The sequence below is a fragment of the Dermacentor albipictus genome, chromosome 1, assembly GCF_038994185.2.
Source record: "Dermacentor albipictus isolate Rhodes 1998 colony chromosome 1, USDA_Dalb.pri_finalv2, whole genome shotgun sequence".
Lineage (NCBI taxonomy): Eukaryota > Metazoa > Arthropoda > Arachnida > Ixodida > Ixodidae > Dermacentor > Dermacentor albipictus.
In genome coordinates, this window is record NC_091821.1 from 368,697,198 (window position 1) to 368,716,688 (window position 19,491).

The 19,491-nt window shown below is 44.7% G+C and overlaps 1 protein-coding gene across 2 annotated transcripts in view; it reads left to right on the plus strand.

The window, feature by feature from the left end:
• Positions 1-6,571: 6,571 nt before the first annotated feature.
• Ptpmeg2 (Protein tyrosine phosphatase Meg2) overlaps positions 6,572-19,491 on the plus strand; it is a 51,326-nt gene continuing 38,406 nt past the window's right edge. Inside the window, exons 1-5 of one of the 2 annotated variants that reach the window (XM_065434690.2) lie at positions 6,572-6,876; positions 10,593-10,736; positions 10,821-10,910; positions 11,056-11,180; positions 17,017-17,122. In XM_065434690.2, the coding sequence (XP_065290762.2) occupies positions 6,832-6,876; positions 10,593-10,736; positions 10,821-10,910; positions 11,056-11,180; positions 17,017-17,122 (510 nt within the window). In that variant the 5' untranslated portion in view covers positions 6,572-6,831. Of the gene's footprint in view, positions 6,877-7,741; positions 7,780-10,592; positions 10,737-10,820; positions 10,911-11,055; positions 11,181-17,016; positions 17,123-19,491 lie in introns of those variants that run through there. The other variant, XM_065434691.2, reaches the window with a different exon arrangement.

The window sequence follows — 19,491 nt, forward strand, 5'->3', positions numbered from 1 at the left end:
CCCTTTCTTCTCGTTTATTACATAACGAGGGTCTCGAATCCGGCAACATTGATGCCTTCAGGTAGCATATGTGGGTTTATTGACCAGTTGCCTTCACCCGAAAAGATCACGTTCTCGTGACGCCTGCGGCAAAAAAGACGTTCCACGTCCGCCGCCAAGGTCTGTGAGTGAGGGCGCTGGCTAACACTCCCAGGTTCTACTAGTACACATAAATACCCAAGAAAGTGGATGGGGAAACGCCGCCGCGGTAGCTCAATTCGTAGAGCATCGCACGCGACATGCGAAGGTTGTGGGTTCGGTTCCCACCTGCGGCAAGTTGTTTTTTCATCCACTTTAATTTCCATTAATTTATCATTACTTTATTTCATTTATTAAGCACATGCAATTTCCACTATGTTGTACTTGGTGTCAGTGTTTGTTGGCTTCTCATTATATGACTAATAATTATCGGGTCCCTCGGTTAACCCCCTTTCTTCTCGTTTATTACATAACGAGGGTCTCGAATCCGGCAACATTGATGCCTTCAGGTAGCATATGTGGGTTTATTGACCAGTTGCCTTCACCCGAAAAGATCACGTTCTCGTGACGCCTGCGGCAAAAAAGACGTTCCACGTCCGCCGCCAAGGTCTGTGAGTGAGGGCGCTGGCTAACACTCCCAGGGTTCTACTAGTACACATAAATACCCAAGAAAGTGGATGGGATATATATATATACTTTTTTTTCAATCCAAAGCCCACTATTTATTTAGTTGGGTTAAGTGAGCACCCCCCCCCCCCCATAGCCGCAAAACAGTAATAAAACGCGGAACTACGAGCTGCCTTTTTCCTTCCGAGACCCTAAACGACGCGTACGCGGTATCGGCGTCATTTTCGCGACATAGAACAACATTGCGCCGAAAGCAGCTTCAGTGTGCGGGTTCTTTCCACTGCTTCGGTTTCCAGGCGATTCTTTTCGCTCCCATTCTTATCGAGCAGTAAGGGGAAGGGAATTAGCGTCGATGGGGAATTTTGCCCCGCCACTTGGTTTGTGTATATATATATACGTCGCATTTTTATACTTCGGAACTCTCGTTGACCTGAGCGGTTATCGATGTACCCTGCGGTCGATCTTAACGACCTCGGCAACAAAGACACAATGGCCTTTCTGACTTTCCACACTGTGCTTCGTTCCTAGCTGGCGGCGTGCGAGAAGGGACCACTGTAGCGATTGCAATAACAGAGAGAAGACGAGATAACGACTGTGTGTGTGCATACGTACATGTCTGTTTAGCGCGAGGCACTGATTGAGCTAGCGTGCATATGCGAAAGCAATAATGGCTTTCGCGCATAACCGTGCCCGCATAGTGAGCAATCAACGCCGTTGCCTTAGGCACACCGGTCGCGTGGACGGGCTAGTGCGTTTCATTCTCGTGAAAAACATTGATTCCGCAGCAGCGGTCCCAAAGGGCTTTTTTTTTCTTTGCGTGACCGCGGTGTTGTCGGCAAGATCAAAGGGTTTTCTCTCTCTCTCTTTCTCTCTCTCTCTCTCTCTCTCTCTCTCATTTTTTTAAGCTATATGTTAAGCACATGTCAATGTACGAGAGACTATACAAATGAGACAAAGGGGTCACACGAGGACGGATGTCTGAATTGATCAACAGCGCGCGAACAAAGCCTTCTTCTTCTATTTCTCTCTTCGAGTCATCTCAAACACGTCATCTTAATTACAAACCCTGCATGTGAGCCACTTACACCGCCGCAAGGGGAGCTAGCGTCGCGGCATGGGCGTTGCCATCTTTGAACACGTGACTGTAAGAAGCTATTAAGCCCCTTTCGCTTCTTAAGTGAATTACTATCCACTGTTAATGGAAAGATTTCAGCCAAAAGTGCAGGCAGAACGTCAGTGCTAGCGTTTATTTACACGTGGCCTTATTTTAGCCTGACAACGGAGGGCGAATACTCCAAGTCGGCGCGTGTGTGTTCTCCAATGAAGCCATTACTTGATTTCGCGTGCGTACGTCTTGTTCTTCTTTTTTTTTTCTGTGACAGCATATAGCGCTTACTACCTCAGTACTGTGCAATTCATCCGGACGGTGCTCATGTGCGATGGGTCCGTCTATTGTTTTTTAGTGCCATTAAAAATGTACCTGTGTTGTTTTCACTGCCTCTCGCAACCACCGGTTCCTCTGAACATGCTATACGGACTGATAGTCTCCGGGGATGCGTAAGCAGCGAGAGCAGCAGATCATATATGCATTAAAGTCTGCTCATTTAACATGCACTACTATCATATAATTAGTCATCCGAATAAATAAAGCTACAAGTAATTAATTTTTTGCGTAATGTGCCTAGTCGTGTCGCGCCCAAACTCAACTGCAGTCGGCTAAGAACATTTCGTTATTTTTTACATGTTCAGAACAGAGTTTGCAATGAAGCACCGCCTTTTTTAATACCTGTGCTTGCCAGAATATGAATAAATGTGTGTACTCGGCATGCGTTCTCGGTTTATTACGATGACTGTGTGCGCAGTCCACAGCAATTACGCGCACGCACGGGCCCTAAATAGTCGTCTCCTACATTTAGTCAAACGAATCGCAGCGAACGCGAAATCATTGTTAAGAAGCATCACAGCGCGGCGACATCAATACGGTATTTCATTTCATTTATTTTTAATTCATGCATGAACTGTAGAAAAAACTGTTGGGCCCGTAGCCAAAGGCTAGTGTCGGCCTATTGCCAATGCACATATATATTAACAGCTTCAAAATTTAGCACGTATCTACTTTTTAGTGATAAAATTTAAAGCAGTCAAGCGATCTCACACACACGAAACTAACAAGAAGACAGTATGTTGTACACACAAGTAAAACAGGGACAAGGCGAGAGATGGAAATTCAAGACGATGAGCAAAACGAGAACAAGGTGAAAGCGGGAGACAACGTTTCGACAAGTGGACTTGCCTTTTTAAAGGCGACATATATGTTTCTAAAGGCGACATATACAGGGTGTTTTCATTTAGCTGCGCCAAGTTTTTAACATTAGAAAAATGTAAATCGCGGTAACGCTACGTTCACCATTCGTGTGTATGGATTGGCAGCCTCTAGACACAGAGCAATTTCCGCAATTACGTGCGCAATTAGCGAAGTTATGGTAATTAACTTTCCAATTATCATCTATTGGTGGATATAGCAGATGAATACGCTGGGGCTTACTTCGACACTACTCACCCCAACGAACAAATTTTGAATAGCGGATTTCATGTGGGAGCTACGCGAACAATTAGTTCCCTTTGGCAGGCTCCTGAAAGTGAAACTGGTTGTAAAAAGAGCGTCTGTGTCGTCGATGTCGCCGCACCCCCCCCCCCCTCCCCGCCCTTCGTCACGTCTCCGAGGTCACCGCCGGTCCCGCCCGCGAGCAGCTTGCGTTATCTCCTTGCTGTATGCGGCGTTGGCCTAGCGATTCAATGCCGGCCTTCCGCCAAATTTACTTCGTCATTCCCTGGGGCCCTTGAAACGGCATTTCATTGGTGGAAGTGGACACGTGGTGCCCGACGGAACAGACGACAGACAGGCGACAGATGGACGGACGGACACACGAATCGGCTAGCTATAGTATACAGCTTCGCTGTAAAACATCGTGATTGAGCTATCTGCCGCGCCTCGGCCGAAGTAGCTCGTCGCGTTTGGTATTAGTTAGAAACAAGTTGTGATAGCTGTTGCCTTAGCGTAGATAAAATGCACGGATGTTTTTTTTTTTTTCGCAATACCTATCACGACAATAGCGAATTGACGTCAGTGCAAATGTTTAAAGGTGCGTTTTGTTTCGTCTCAGTCACCATGTCTTTCTGTAGTAAGCAGAAAGTAAAAATGATCCTTTCCTTGGGAGCTGCAGATGACAAGAGGAAGGCCGCAAATATATATCAGTCATAGAAGTGTGGCGGTCGAGCAAACGCGTCGAATATCATCAGAAATGATGAAAACCTGAGACAAACCTAGTCAAGAAACAGCGGCGTAGGACTCCATCTTTGAGTCCTAGTCTACGCACGGATTTACCAGCATTTATTGCCTCAAACTCTCATGCTAGCGTGCGGGACGTGGCCACCCAGGTAGCAATTTCCAAGTCATCAGTTTGGAGGATTCTAAACGACGGCCTTTCACCCGTACCACCTTAACCAGCACCAATGCTTAAAAGATAGTGACTTGCAGAATCGTCTAAATTTCTCGAATTGGGTCCTCACAAAAGCCAATGAGTCACCGTACTTTTTGAGCAACATCATGTGCACAGATGAAGCCAACTTCCACAGAAACGTTCAGGTAACTTTGCATAATGCACACTATTGGAGTGACTACAACGCACACTGGGGTAAAGCGCAATCGGCACCAGTACCAGTGGTCGTCCAATATGTGGTGCAGAATTTATGCAGGTGCTATAACCTTTGTGAAGCGACAAAGGTTATAGCACCGGCATTGTTTTACACTCCTGCAAAAAATTTACACCAGCAGCAAAGAATACTTTTCGTTACTGCTACTGTGTTTGGTTGAGCTCTGTGCCACCAGATGGCTGCACCATGCAGACCATTCACATTTGCGCTTCTGCTAATCCCGCGAAACGGCACGGTCAAACGGCCAGCCCCTGTCCACTTGCGCGTTCTCGAATACCGGACTCGCGAAACGCTATTGCGGCTCCGGTGTAAAGTGACGGTAGCAATCGCACAAATCCTGGCGCCAATCGGATTGTGGCAGACCGATGCGCTGCAGCCAGTCCGCTCATCTGCTGCCTTGCAGCTTGGGATATTGCCAGTCGCTACGTTTGCAGCCCACAACGCAGCAAAGTCGAATCATGGTGCTTGCGAAAAGACTGAGACCGACTCTGATCGCGAAGCTCTCGTCCAAATGGAGCACGTTAATAGCACACGCAGACGACGCTTGCTGTGTTGTTCTTGTGCATTCTGTTTCTGCTACTTTCTTTTTATAGAAACAAATTAACTCCAACTGTTACGAACAACATTTGTTCACCATAAAGTTGGAAAAATGATCGATTACGCACCCTGGGTAGCCAATCGGACAGCTCGCCCTACTAACGTCATTGGGGTAAATGACGTCGAATGGGTAGAGGTAGCTTAAAATTCAGCCGAGCGATGTGTTGCGATTGGCAGCAAGGTACATTTTTAAAACCTTATAATAAATTACACACTTTACGCGGTGAACTTAGATGCGTCAATTAACGATCAGAAGGACCTGCTCTAACGTCTCGGTAGACAAATTTGTACAATATCGTCAGAATCGTTTCAGGGTCCCTTTAAGCCGTATTTTCCTAATTAGTCGAGTTGATAATTGTGTTGCCAGTTATTTAAGAAATTTGGCCCTTAGTATCCTTAGGCATAGTGATGGTTTCTTGATGATTACAGAAAGAGAAAACCTAAATAGTAAAGTAGCTTTAAAGATTTTTCAGGAATGCGGTAAAGGTCTAAAATTTACTTTTGAATTGCCTGCCGTAGATGAGCGTAAATTCCTGAATATTAGAATGAGTTTTCGGGAGGACCTGTTGTGTTGGGTATCGTTCAGCAAAGGCGCTTTTAAATTTTTCCTCACGACACTAAAATAGGAAGAATTGTTTACGCTGCGCTGCTTGTGGTGTTACAGAAGGCATGTTGAGGAAGAGTTTGCTTGCCCGGATTCAGAGATTACAGAACGCTGGTTACCCGAAAAGTGAAATCTTGAGGGCCTGTCTACCTTGTTAAATGGGTAAAGAGTGCCGATAAAGTAAAGAGAAAATCAAGGGATTCCGCGCACAATGACGAAAAGACCGGTCTGGTGCCATATTTGCACAAGTTTTCGCACTGCTTGAAGAACTTGGCTAGTAGGCATGGGGTGCGTGTGGTCGTGTCCACTCCCAACAAACTCGTTACGATTTGTTCTCGTTTGCACAAAAAATTATGGGCCGTGGCAAGGAATGCGGTTTCTGTTCCGAGAGGCCAAATATAGATACGTTGGATGTAATCTTCCGTTGCTACCTCTGTTCTTCGAAATAACCTTCAGTCGAGTCAGCGTCAGTGTAGTGTTCTTTTCCGTCGTCCTTGCCTGCTTAGTGCTGTTAATTTCCGAAACATTTTTTACCACGAACTCGCCCACGTTTCTATGCTAGTTCGTTTTAAAAATAAAGAATTAAGCAATATATTTCACTATATGCGCGTGTGTTGGCTCTTCGTTTGTCCCGTCTTTTGCAGTGTTCTCTTCAATGATGCCGCTTTAGCAACTAGCTCTTGCTAGTACCTCATGGCATGCTACTGACAGGGTTACTGTAATCGTACATCGTACTCTACAGAAAAGAACCGATTATGAAGTACTATAAAAATTAGCGGCAAAACTTTGAAATTTCTTATTGGCCACGTAGCGCCACCTTTTGCTTCAATGGGGAACAGGGCGCCTAGTTACATTTTGCGTTTTCGCCTTCGCCTGTCTTAATTACAATTAAGCTGCCTACACCGTGATTACAGAGTAATAATGCGGGTGTTTGGCTTATTAGGTTGCTGTATAGCTACAGCCATCAAAGAATGAAATAAGAAAAAGAAAAGCAATACAGAAACAAGCTGATCCATAACCGCTTGGGCCAAGCTCACAAAGATGGCCGGCGCGGTTCGGTGAATCGGATCGCGCAAGCGACCGCGTGTTTCCGCTGTTTACCGCGGGTAGTATTTATTATTTCGAGCTTTTTTTAGTGCTGGGCAGAGCGATGGATCGAGCTCGGAGGAACCACGCCACTCGGAGCTCGAGGCTAGCAGCCCATCGCTTGAACCAAACCGTAGATTGAGTGCTACTGTATGTCATCCAAATCATCTCTCGGGTAACGAAGAATGAAACACAACATGGCTGCGTCTCTCAGTTCACAGGAAGAGCAGGTAAAGCTGTCATTTTTCTGTGAACGCTGTTAAACAGGGCGAATATAATGGTTCCGTTTTGTGCACCGAACTGGTCACGTTGGGTACGCCGATACTTGTCATTCGCTGTCTCACAAATTGCGTTATCACACGAAACCACTCGAGTTACCTGCGACTATTGGGTTTCACCACCTGCGCTCTTTCTCCTTTTCATTTATTTAATTTACGACGACTCAGTGTTGGCCACGTAGTAGTTCTGGCATCACACTCGACAATTATGAATAGACGGAAGAAGTAGAAGTACGGCTACCTTGCAAGCCTGACTTCGTCCATGTTTTCTGATATGTTCGTGCGCAGTGATCATCATCTATGTTCTTGTACTTCTTGCCCTATTAGACCGCAATTGACGCTCGGGAATAGTGAGGTTATTGTTACATTAGTTTGAAACACACCACGAGTAACGATCCGTACGTCGAGATGACAAGTTGGAACTCCGCCCTTATTGTGAAGTTAACGTGTTGTAATCTTATCAGTATCATATTTTGTGCACCCCCTATTAATGTGTGTCTATCCGTGCATTATATTGCGAACCACTTCATTCGGGTTTGGCCAAGCTGTCTAGTTTCGATATCTGGTTAGCTTCGCATACTGGGAGTAACATTTGTGTCTATCACAAATGGAATGGGTTATTGAATCTGCCCGGATATATAAACAGTGCATGTTCGCCTCTTGAGTCTTGACTCGCAGATGTAAGCAGAGCACGTCAGTTCTACATTGTCTTCAGCTGCAAATAAGAGCGTGCGCGTGTATCAGTGCCGCATCCAAATAAAACTTTCTCTGATTGACACGAAAATTGTTCCGCACTGGAGAGAAATCAGTATCCGTGAACATCGTTTGTTTTCAGAGGCCACGCAGCCTTTGCAGGTACCTAGCTTTATATCCCGCGGTGCCAAGAAGTGTTTTCGTTGACATTGTAGTGCTTGTCTGCTGCATATCACATGCCTAGTGTTACCGAGGCTGGTGTCCAACATCCTTACATTCAACATTAGTGTAGCCTCAATGCAGAACTGAAATGAGATGGGCCATATGGAAAGACCCAGAATGAAGTATGAGGACTGGCTAGTGCTCCTCATGAGACTCTCAAGGCATGTGCAGGCTAGCAGTGAGTGCACTCGAGCATTAGCCCTGCTTAAAGAGTCTCACAGAATGAGAGTGCCATGTGTGGTGGTAGACAACATTTGCTAGGAAACTGCTTTGAGAGAGAAGCACTGAGAACTCGGACGGTCCAGGTATGGGTGTTTGAAAAGTAACTGTGCAGTGGAAGTGGTGGTCTTAAAATTTGTACTTTTACTTACGGAGGTGCAGTGATCACTACAGGAGATGCTAAATCCCTCCACTACCAGCTTGAAGACATACGTGCAAAAGACACTACATATTGCTGAACACTCGGTGGTGGGTTTCTGGAGTTATCTGCACCGTGTGGTAGGTAATGGCTATCTAGTTTCTGCAGTGTGTGGGGATCGTTCTCATACACCCGTATTTTGAGTGCATCCCACAGACGTTATCAAACTAAAGGGGGGGAAGGGGGGGATATTCTGCAAGTGTCCACCTAGTGAACATGTCCATTTCGTCTGCTGCTGAAGTGCTGATTGGCTGGGTACGCCTGTCCCCTTCTGACGCGTACCTCAGCGCAGTCAGTCAGAACTCCAGTATTAGATGAAATGGACATGTCCTCTAGGTGAACAGTTGCATGCTAGCCCTCAGGTCTTGCACTATCATATCGCATGTGAAACCGTGATGTAATTCACAATTTGTCAATTTTCTTACTGCACAGTTGTTTTTCAAACACCCAGTAGCACATGCTACTGTTAAAGGGACACTAAAACACTTTTCATGGAACTGGAGAAATGTGATGCCTTTTAGTGAATATATTCCTGAAGTAATGTTTGAGAAAAAACTAATATAAGCAGCGATAGAAAAAGTGCAGTGTTTAAATTCTTCAACTCGTCGGTTCCTCTCAATTGGGACAGTGCCAATAGCAACACCGTGCCTACCACTCTTTTCATTTCTTTTCTTCCTTGTGCAGTGTGCTTATGGTAACTTTTCAACATTGTCTAATACCTGCTGTAATGGCGTTGTGGCTTAGGTGTGCTGCTAAGCCAGAGGGTGTGGGATCAAATCCCAGCCACAGCGACTGCATTTCAGTAAGGGCAAAATTCAAAAAACGCCTGCGTACCGTGCATTGGACGTACATTAAAGAAACCGAGGTGGTCAAAATTAATACAGAGTCACCCATTATGGTGTGCCTCATAACCATATTGCGGTTTGGCACGTAAAACCCCAGAATAAAAATTTTGATTGTCTAACAAAGGCGCCAGAGAGTCGCAGAAGGGTGTTGGCAGGACGGTCAGATGCGTTTGCTGCCCTTTCCGCCTTTCCTAGAAAATTGGAAGGGTGCTTGTGAGTAGCTTCTGGTCATGTACAATCGCCCAATGGCTAATAATGTCTGTGGGCCATCACACTGGCTGTAATATAATTGCTGGCATGGAATAAAGCAAGAAATGAGCAGAAGTGAGCAAGCAAAAAATTACGCGAGATAGTGGGGTCCTTGCTGCATGCAGCAAAGTAACATTTGGTTTGCGTGTTCATTGCAGCATGGCCTGCAGAGCAGGAACATTTTTACCATGCTCAAAAAGTGTTTCAGTCCCCCTTCTATGGCAGCAGCTATTTAGTTGTGTAGCACACCCTTAGAAACTCGTAGCGGATTAGTCAACGTCCTCCTTGAACTTCTGCGCATTGGAAGAGCTCAGCTAGCTCTGATTTCTGTTTCACACAGTGTTGTTGATTGTTCAGTGGTCCATCACAGAGTCGTTCCTACCATCTCGCTATCTTTGTATTGATGTCCTTTTAAATTGCCTTCAAATGGTAGAGCTTGAATGAGCCTCATAGATGCTGTGCATTCTCTTCTCTTTTTCCCGGTATGACATTAACGCCTTGCTCCATACCTCCCTTAAAACTTCTACGACACAACATTGGGACAACCCCGAATATCGACAGGAGCGCCTCCATAGACTTGACGCTGGATTACAATTCCGGCATCCACTTCGGTTGCGGAGAAGCCAGGAAACGCTCATTCATCGATTACGGCTGGGTGTGGCATACACCAACCGATACCTTCACAAGATTGGACAAACACGGGACCCTGAATGTAGCGTCTGTCACACTCTCGAGACAATAGCTCACGTACTTTGCGTGTGCCTTCAATATGCGGCCGAACGAAGAAAACTCAAATCTACAGTTGACAGCTTGGACTCCCGCCCCTTTTCAGAAGAAAAGCTTTTGGGCGCGTGGAGGAGTGTTGACTGTACCCAACGTGCCATAAAAGCACTTTTGAACTTTTTAAGTGAGACTGGTTTAGACGATTGCTTCTAGAAGCTGTGAGATGTGTAGTCAGTGCGAAATGTGTTTGCGCAAAAACTTTTTGTGGCAAGATCACTTTTTGTATGGGCAAGATTAGTCTTAGTGTATTGCGTCTCCAGTGCGCATCCGCATATTGGACAACGTGTATATAGTATCTCATTGTACCATATCATAATCATCCGCCACCTACCTTTCCCTGTATTTCCCACTTCCCCATTGCCCAGTGAGGAGTAGCAGGCTAGAGACACGCTCTCCAGGCCGACCTCTCCTCCTTTCTCTCCATTAAAATTTACTCCTCCTCCTCCTTCTCTCAACAGCTGGTGAAGGAATTTATGAAAGTGGTGAATGAACAAAGGTTGAGTCACAGTGCAGGGCCTTTGACATGGAATGCTGCTGTCAAATTCATGATGGCCCGAAAGTTTGACATTCGCCGAGCCCTGTCCCTGTATGAAGCTCACGAGGTAGTGTCTCATTAATGTTCAATGTTGCATGAGCTGAGCAGCATCTCACTCAGTACATAAGTTTTTTTTTTTTTTTCGCCACAGATCACTCGATATCGAGAAGGGCTGTGCACTTTTGACCCTACAACTGATCCCTTAAAAGGGGAACTGGAAACTGGGAAGTTCACAGTCTTGGTGAGTGTTCCACTTTCTTTTGCCTACTTTCTTTAGTTCGCCTGTTCTTGCCTTGTTGCAAAGCATCGAGCATTGTCATCACAACTGCCGAGAGATGGATTTGACATGTAGAGCTTCTGTCTTATTACTGCTGCACTGCCTGCAGCCGACACGAGACAGTTCCGGAGCTGCCATCACCATGTTCACAGCGAGCAAGCACTGGCCATTGCAGAGTTCGCACAAGGTCACCCTACAAGGTGTTGTCTACCAGCTAGATGTGGCCTTGGAGAGGTGTGTGTTTTTTACTGGTCAAAGCTAATCAATTGTGCACCCACACCTTGAAGCCTGCTTTAAGTCTGCTGGTGTAACATAAGATGAGTAGTGCCTTGTCAGTGTTAGGCATTCATTAACCCCTTAACTGCTGATGATGAGGTAACATGTCATTGTAGTGAGTATACTGTGGTGCCGATGACTAGTTAACTCATCATGAACTTTACGCAATTTTCGCAGATGTGTGTATGTGCAGTCTCTTGTAATTTTGGCAGATATATAATGCAAAATGAATTTTGCTATTCCTTTTTTCCCAACAAGACCAGTAAAAAGTCAATAGGCATTCCTGGCACATTATTTTTTTGAAAAAAATTGGCGCAGGATGTGCATCTCCAAAAAATTTCACACTTCTAATACATATTTCAAAATTTGTCCTAGCAGTTAAGGGATTAAGAATTAAACAAAGAAGGAAAAAGGCAGCTCAGCTATTTTCATGTATGTCTGAGTCCTGCCACTTGAGAAAATAATGCTCCCAGAGATGACATCATCAGCAAAATGTAAGTGTTAAAATCATTGATGTGCTATGAAGCAGCTGTTGTAGTACATGATAGAGACATAGGCAAGCACCAGGGACGAGGAAATTAATGGAAGTTGGAGGGATTATGTAAAATACAGGAAAAGAGAAAGCAAGAAAAATAAATAGTCACACAAAAGGTTGCAGACTGGAGCAGAAAGTAGTGGCTGTGTGATGCAGCATCACTGCGTAGCAAGGGAGTCGATTGAGACTAGATGGTGGTGTTTAGCCCCTCACAGCAGTGCAAGGGACACTAATAGCATATTTATGTTGTCTGTTTCCATTTTTTAACCCTCTGACCACCAAGCCCAAGCTGTACTTGATTTGGCTGTTTGCACTGATATCGGCTAAGACAAGCCGTACTCATCCAGATCACAGCTTCTTCTGCTTTGTTTATAGGTGATGAACCACACTCACCAGCTCAGTTCAGATCTTGCAATTCACCGTTTTCATGGTGTGACAGCACATGCACCTTGCCCTAGCGTATTAGTTGCGAAACGTTTTGGAAGGGACGTGCGGCCAGATATTGGGGGAAAGTACGCGGAAAAAAAAACCGCATGGATGCACACTGCAGCAAACACTTGTGCCGTGTACTGCGTTGGTACTCCACTTGTCTATAGCTCTGCTTCAGTGCGGTGCCGAAAACCTGCGTAGCGTAAGACTGCAACTCCACTTTAAAACAGAAAGCGGCTAGAGCTTCGTGCGCACTGTGCCGTGAACCATGTAGTTGCCGCCTAGCATTGATGGCTATCAAAGTTATCGATAAACCCCTGTGTTACACTTGGGCGACACTTCAAAAACATCACTTTGCTGACGCAGTCTTGCTGCTGCAGCATCGGCCCTCTCTTGTTGGGGGTGGCAGCGTGTGCCTGACCTCATGTACTCATTTAAGGGGTGGTAACACCAAGTTGATACGAGACCAAGATGCTGACGCCAACGATTGGCCGCCTATTCAGCACTGTGTCACTTAGACCATTTGATCATAATAGGCCAACAACGATACAACCAACGGGCATGAGTTCTCATAGCATGATGGACTTTTTTACCGACGGCACCAACAAAATCAGTGTGCCGACCATGATCGCTCGAGCGAACCACACACGATCGGCTGTCAAACCGACGTGATAGCCACAGCGTATTCGCTTGTATACATAATTAGTTGCATTCAGAATGCTTTAACATGCCTTTGAAATTGAAATGCACAAGCTTCAGTCCTCTCAAGCCATGCACATGTGATCCTGTTTAGCGAAGGTTGGGTTAAGCCTGGCTCCGTCAAGTTTGTGCACCCAATACCGATGGACCTGAACTTAAAAAATAAGCAGTTAGGATGAAGGAAACCATTCTCATAGTTCACTTGTGGCCTTATAGTGATTTTATGTCAACTGCTCTTTACTTCGCACAGCATGTGCACAATAAGCAGCAAGCAGTGACACAGCGTTTTGCTAACATCCTTTACTTTCGTCACCATTCCCGAAGGCTGTCGGTTGTATTTGCTACATAGATTGTGGGTCTGTGTGTTTTGTTATCCTGACACATTTCTTAATTTGAGAGAAGCACTGTTTGCCTCTTTGTCAAACAGGAAGAGACAGTGTATTCGGTACACCAGCATAAACTCACTCGGTTACCACCGGTGTCAGCGATGGCATGCGCATTTTCAAAAGAGAAATACACGGCCTATAAGTGAGGGCTTATGCCGAGCACAGATTTCTCTAATAATACTTCATGGCACATGCACACTGTAAGTGTGATGAAGTTAAACGAAAGCGAGAATCGGTGATAACAGCCCATAATATATGTGTCTAGATCATAGTTGCTATTGTTTAAGTGGCTCAGCCATTCATATTGACTTGTCTCGGGGTGGAACAATGCCGCTCATATGCACAGATACGTATGTTTTGCTATGTTTTGACATTATTTCATGTCAGTGAGGCGGCGGTTCCACAATATCCGAAGCTAACAGTGATCTGAGGCAGTAGATGTCGATGTAAACAAATGCACCGCTTTGGCAAATCTGACGTGGAAGGCTGCGCTCAAAGGCTTCTTGAATATGCGAAATGTTTAATGAATGCTTAAAAAAAATATGAAAAGCGAGGTGCAAGCGCAGACATCAGCGACAACAAACTCCAAGGCAGCCTTGTCAGCAGATGGAATTCGGCATGCCTTTATGGGCTGCACTGTTTGCAAGACAGCACACTCAGGCCTGTTCACCCAGTAGTCGATAGGTGACTGACATGCTGCCCTGGAGAAGCCATTATTAATTAATTGTGATCCACAAAACGCACAACCGACACACAATCAACATGGGCGTGGGTATAAAAATTTACTGGCGAAAGCCCCGACACCTTTTCCAAAACATTTCCACCGGCATGCGTCAGAGGGCAGCACAGGAACATGAAAAAGGCATATTTTAGTTTATGCACTTGAACATAGTCTCTGATGATTTCAATTCCTTTTGTTATCATATGTTCAGATACTTACGCTCGAACCTTCCATGTGTGCTGACGGAAGGACTCTATTTTTCAAAGCAGATGTCTTCCAATAACATTTTGAGAGAATATAATAGATAAGCCACACATGTAGTTCATTTTTTAATCTGGATATAGTGTACAATAATTTGTCAGAACAAGAATGAATTTTTAATTTGTGTGCATACAGTGGAACCCACTTATAACAATAATCAAGCACCACGAAAATTTCATTGTTATAACCGATAATTGTTATAACCGGGTTGCATAAAAAAATCAAAATAGGGGGATGGCAGAGCTGACGTGAGAAAACTATAATGGCGGGGAGGCTAGTGCCCCTCCCCACCACTTTCCTCCATCCGGCTGCTGATTGTGTTCACTCGTTTAACTGCTTCCTGGACGCTCCAATTGTGTGTAACAAGCAGCGGCTCTCGGCGTTAAAGAATGGCACTGTTATAACAACTGCAAAGAGGGGTCACGGGTGGCAAGCGATATGCGAGCACCGCCTAGGCATTGCTTTGGTGGCCTCAAAAGGGGCCTTTTAAAAATTGCGAGGAGGTTGCCACGACAGCCTGTCAGCTTCAGAAATCCGGAAGAAACGCTGAGGCAATATCGCCACAAGCATCTCGTCACATACTTCTCACTGGCTTGCATGAGAGAACCCTATGTCTGTCAGCCTTGCATGCTTTATGCGAAGCTTGCCAATATCATTCTCCAAGGTATCCAGGTGCTCCACGTAGTGCAGTTGAAAGTTCCTCGTGAAAATAATGCCCCGGAGGGACTGAATCATCTGCCGGGCTTCCTGGGAAGACAGCGTTGAGGCATCCTGCCCTACCGCGTCATCGCTACTGTCGTCACTGTCACTGTCCGATGCAACCACGTTCGCAATGATCGCTTCCTCGGTTAGAAGTACTTAGTTTCCAAATCTATAGCCGTGTGCTTTCTTTTTTTCACCAGCAATGTCGTGCATTGCCAATTATCAGCGGGCGGATCAACCTTCTTCCGTTTCGGCGGCGAGTCAAACAAGGCTGAGAAACCATATGGTCAAGAGTTATTTCGACACAACCAACAAAGATGAACACAAGCAATTAAGCTGTTTACAGGACTGCGCTGAATGAGGAACCAGTGCGCAACTTGCAATTCGTGTTTTGGAAAGTGGTGCGGCATAGAGCTATGGGCGCAGCCCATTCATATTCGGAGGGGTGGAAAGGCGACAGGAGGGAGGCATGTGGAGAAAGCTGGAAAATGAATGCGCGGCAGCTGTTGGGGTAGCAGGCTATCGTGCAGTGGCTCAAATTTCTCTCCCCCCCCCCCCTTTTTTTTTCTTTTCAAGGTTTTCGTATTTCACTACCTTTCGGCTCGGATGCCCAGCAGGCAGACTTCATCATTATAACCGATAATGCGGCATCGGGCCATTGTAATAAGCGGGTTAGTTCACCATGGAAAACATACAAAAGTTGACGGTGCAGCAGCTTCTCATTGTTATAACCAATATATTGTTCAGACCGATATTCTTATAAGTGGGTTCAACTGTATATCTAAAAGAACTGGGGAGTTGAATGGTTTTAAGCCTTGCAGCCATAAGAGCTTCTGTACAGGCCCGCTGCACAATTGATGTTAAGCACAGGCATGTAATTGTTCTGAACTTCTCTCCATAACTTCTCATTTCTTGTTTTCGCCTAAGGTTGATTATACAGTAATGTTCTGCAGGCTGTCCTTGATATTGCGTTCACTTGCATGCATGCAATTGCAATTGCCAGGTTCTGAAATGTTGCCTGTCCAGATGTTGGCAATAAGAACACTAGGAAATCATGAGTAATGTGGAGGAGGTTCAAATAATTGTTAGTAATATGCCACTATTTATTTCACCGGCATGCGACTGAACTGGGACAGACTATAAATAGCCCAACACTGTTCCCTGCCTTTTTTACTTGCCTGGGCGTTCTTTCAACTACCACTTGTGGCTTTCTGTAACTTATGTTATTTCACAGTTGTGCTGCATGTTGCACTAAAAAAAGAAAGAAGAGAAAAAAGGAAAACATAAATGAAAGTACGAAAATGCCAATCATAGATATGCATCAACTAGCCCCATTTACTACATTGCTGAACCTTATGCTATATATAATAACCTTATACTATCAGAAAGCTGTTTAAGTTCTTGAGGTGGCACGTTGCTACGTTGTGATTCATAATTATTTGCTTAATGTACTTGGATGCTGAAATTATAGTCACGATCAGCCTGTGACTGATGTGCTTCCTTCTGCATCACAAGCATCGAGATCCTTTTAGTGCATACAGTTTCACAGTCCCTTGATGGAAGAATTGATTACCGTTGGCATCAGAATTTTAAAAATGCCATGTTTAATCGCGACCTGAGGGGACATATTTTTCTTTTGTTTGTTATATTGCTTACCATCACCATGGAAACATAATTTAGACAAGGGTGCTCTTGACTGCTCTTGGTAGCTTCCCAAATGTAGGCTGTCACCCATAACGATGTTCATGTATGTCACACTCGGATGGTCTGAGCAGATTGCACTCTAAAAAATACAGTAGCTACTACATTCAGAAGAGCTACTAAGCTACGGTGTTTTGTTTCCAAATGCATCCTTAAAATAGATAAGCACATTCTTGCAGTGTGATTCAGATTAACACTGGAGTTCAGTGTATCTCTGCTTGCAAAGTTAGATGCAGTTTGACAGATTGCGCTTTCACTTCTTGTGCTCTTGGCCATCGTTGTAAATCTGTTTTGTTTTGGCGAGCAGACGGTTCTGTTGCATTTTAATCTTTTCTTTCTTTCTTTTGTAACAATCTGCAGCCTCGAAAGCCAAAGATGCGGGATAGTGTTCATATACAACATGACCGGCTCAAAGTACCAGAACTTTGACTACGAACTCAGTCAAAAAATACTGAATCTTCTCAAGGTGAGGGCTTTTGTATGACACTGCTGCTGCTTTCTTTCTCTTTATTGTGCATTTCTCTTTGTGTATTTCTCTTAGAGCTTTATTTCATTTGATGAGTTACTCGTTGTGGAAACTTATTGCTTCTTGTGTGAATAAAGTGGGACTGTGACTTGATGAGATGTATATATAGAAATTAAAGTGACGGAATGGCTCTCTTTCTATCTTGACTTTTACAGATTTGCATTGTGTAGCAATGTTGACACCAGTGTTGCTATGCAATATTAAATGGTTCCTCTCGGTCATAGAAGGTATTTTTCACTTGTGTAATGCGAAAATTGTGTGCCGACATTTTAGTGCACATTAAGAAAATGCAAAGATAGTTGAACCACAGATAGTCAAATTACATATATGTGTACGTGGATTAAACATTTCGCCTATAAGAATAGTTTTCAGTGTGACATCGATATCTTGAGGCACCACATCTATACAGTGCTCCATTTCATGCATAACAGGCAACACTGCAGAGGCTAGGGCAACTTTTCACACAACTGCATTCTCAAGGCATAATGTTGCCTTTATATGTTGCAGCCGAAATTAGGAAGAAATTATTACAAAAAATATGTTGCATAGCTGGACCTATCCACTATGAGCAAAATGACATGTTTGTGCAACCTCACCTTTTGCGCAGGCTCCAGAGCAGAGTGCTCGCAAACAGAACATAATTCGTCACATACTGGAAGTGAGAAATGTATAGATTCAATACGGGACTTGACACAGCATTAGTTCCGTCTGCTGTACTTCTAATATACAGTCAAATCTCGATGTAATAAATCACGCGGGACTGCCGAAAATTATTCATTATTCGGAAAATATGTTGTAGTGAAAGCCCCAAAATTAATCGTTCTGCCCATCAACTCATCAGTTCATAAGTGCCATGTTTGAGCTATCCGCAAGAACGTTGCTGTTGGCTCTCGGCCCGCGTTGTCGCTATTTTCCATAGATCCCGCTGCCACGCACCGCCTTATAGTAAGAGTGACGTGCGCAAAGCAGATTCTGAGAAAACTGCTGACAAATAGGAAGCTCCATGTTGCTTCCAAAGCGCAGTGTTTCTTGTTTGTTTGTTTTCACATCTCTTGCCATGGACACCGCAGCTGTTTCACTTGAGGCGCACACCTGAACTATTCCTAGGCGCAAGCATTCGTAAATGACACCATTCGGAAAGTGCACAGTGCGACCGTGCGGCATCCCCACGAGTACAGAGGTTACATCTCATGGTTATATTTCTGTGCGTAGCTAGTATGGCCACAGAAAGAAATGCGAAAGATGGAAGAGACGTGCCTCTATTGCTTGGCAATACTTGCCTGGGCGGAACATGCGCTTGCAAAACCGGATGCATCGTCGCCTCTGGAATAGATAAAAAAAAGTATCTCCCGCGTTTTTTTCTTTTTTATTGAGCACCACTCACATTTTCTGAACCCTTGTGCCACGGCGTCCGCTTTCTGCGCCTTGTTGTCTGCTAGCCTACTGTTTCGGCTGCTGTGAAAGATACACAGAAATCTAAAAATCCCCCAGATTTCAGAATATTAGTTTGTAATACTGAGACTTTGAAATGACAAGGAAACTGAATAATGATTGTTATTCTGAAAAGTTCGATATCCTGAAGATCGTAGTACTGAAATATATTTACATTGACACCTTAAGAAGTCAGCTGGAGGTTTTTGAAAAGCTTGTCAATCTGAAAAGTTCATTAATGTGGTGCTCATAGTAACAATATTTCACTGTACATGCCTGCCGACTCTCCAAATTTGTCATGGGGCTTCCCAAATTCTGACCAAGTCTCCTGATTGTATGGACAGAGCCATAAATCTCCCAATTAACTGCCTCAACCCCTCAGCAAAAAGTCCCCAGCAGCTGTGGAGCACCTGACCAAGGCGGCGGTCCGACCTGTAACACAGCAGAGGGTGCTAAGAATCTCTGGACCAGGACAAACCACCAAAGGAAACTGACCCTGGCAACCTTTAACACCCAAACTCTGTTGAGTTAGGCTAGCTTAGCAGGACTCTTTGAGACACTATCAGGCATTGTTTGGGATATAATTGGCCTTAGTGAGATTAGAAGAACTGGTTAGGCTTATGCAGTGCTGACTAACGGCCATGTCCTCTGCTATAGAGGTCTCACAGTTAAGAAGTAATGTGGGGTAGGATTCTTAATCCATAAGCACATAGTGGGGTCTTGCCTTAGGGTCTTGCCAATTTCGACTAGTTTTGAACACTAAGCTAGCCTCAAACCATGCGAAACTTAAGGTCAGACCTCGTGCATGCTTGCCAGTGCACGCTCGTTCTTGGCCACTCCTGGTCATATGTCTTGGCAGACTTCACTTTATACTGAGC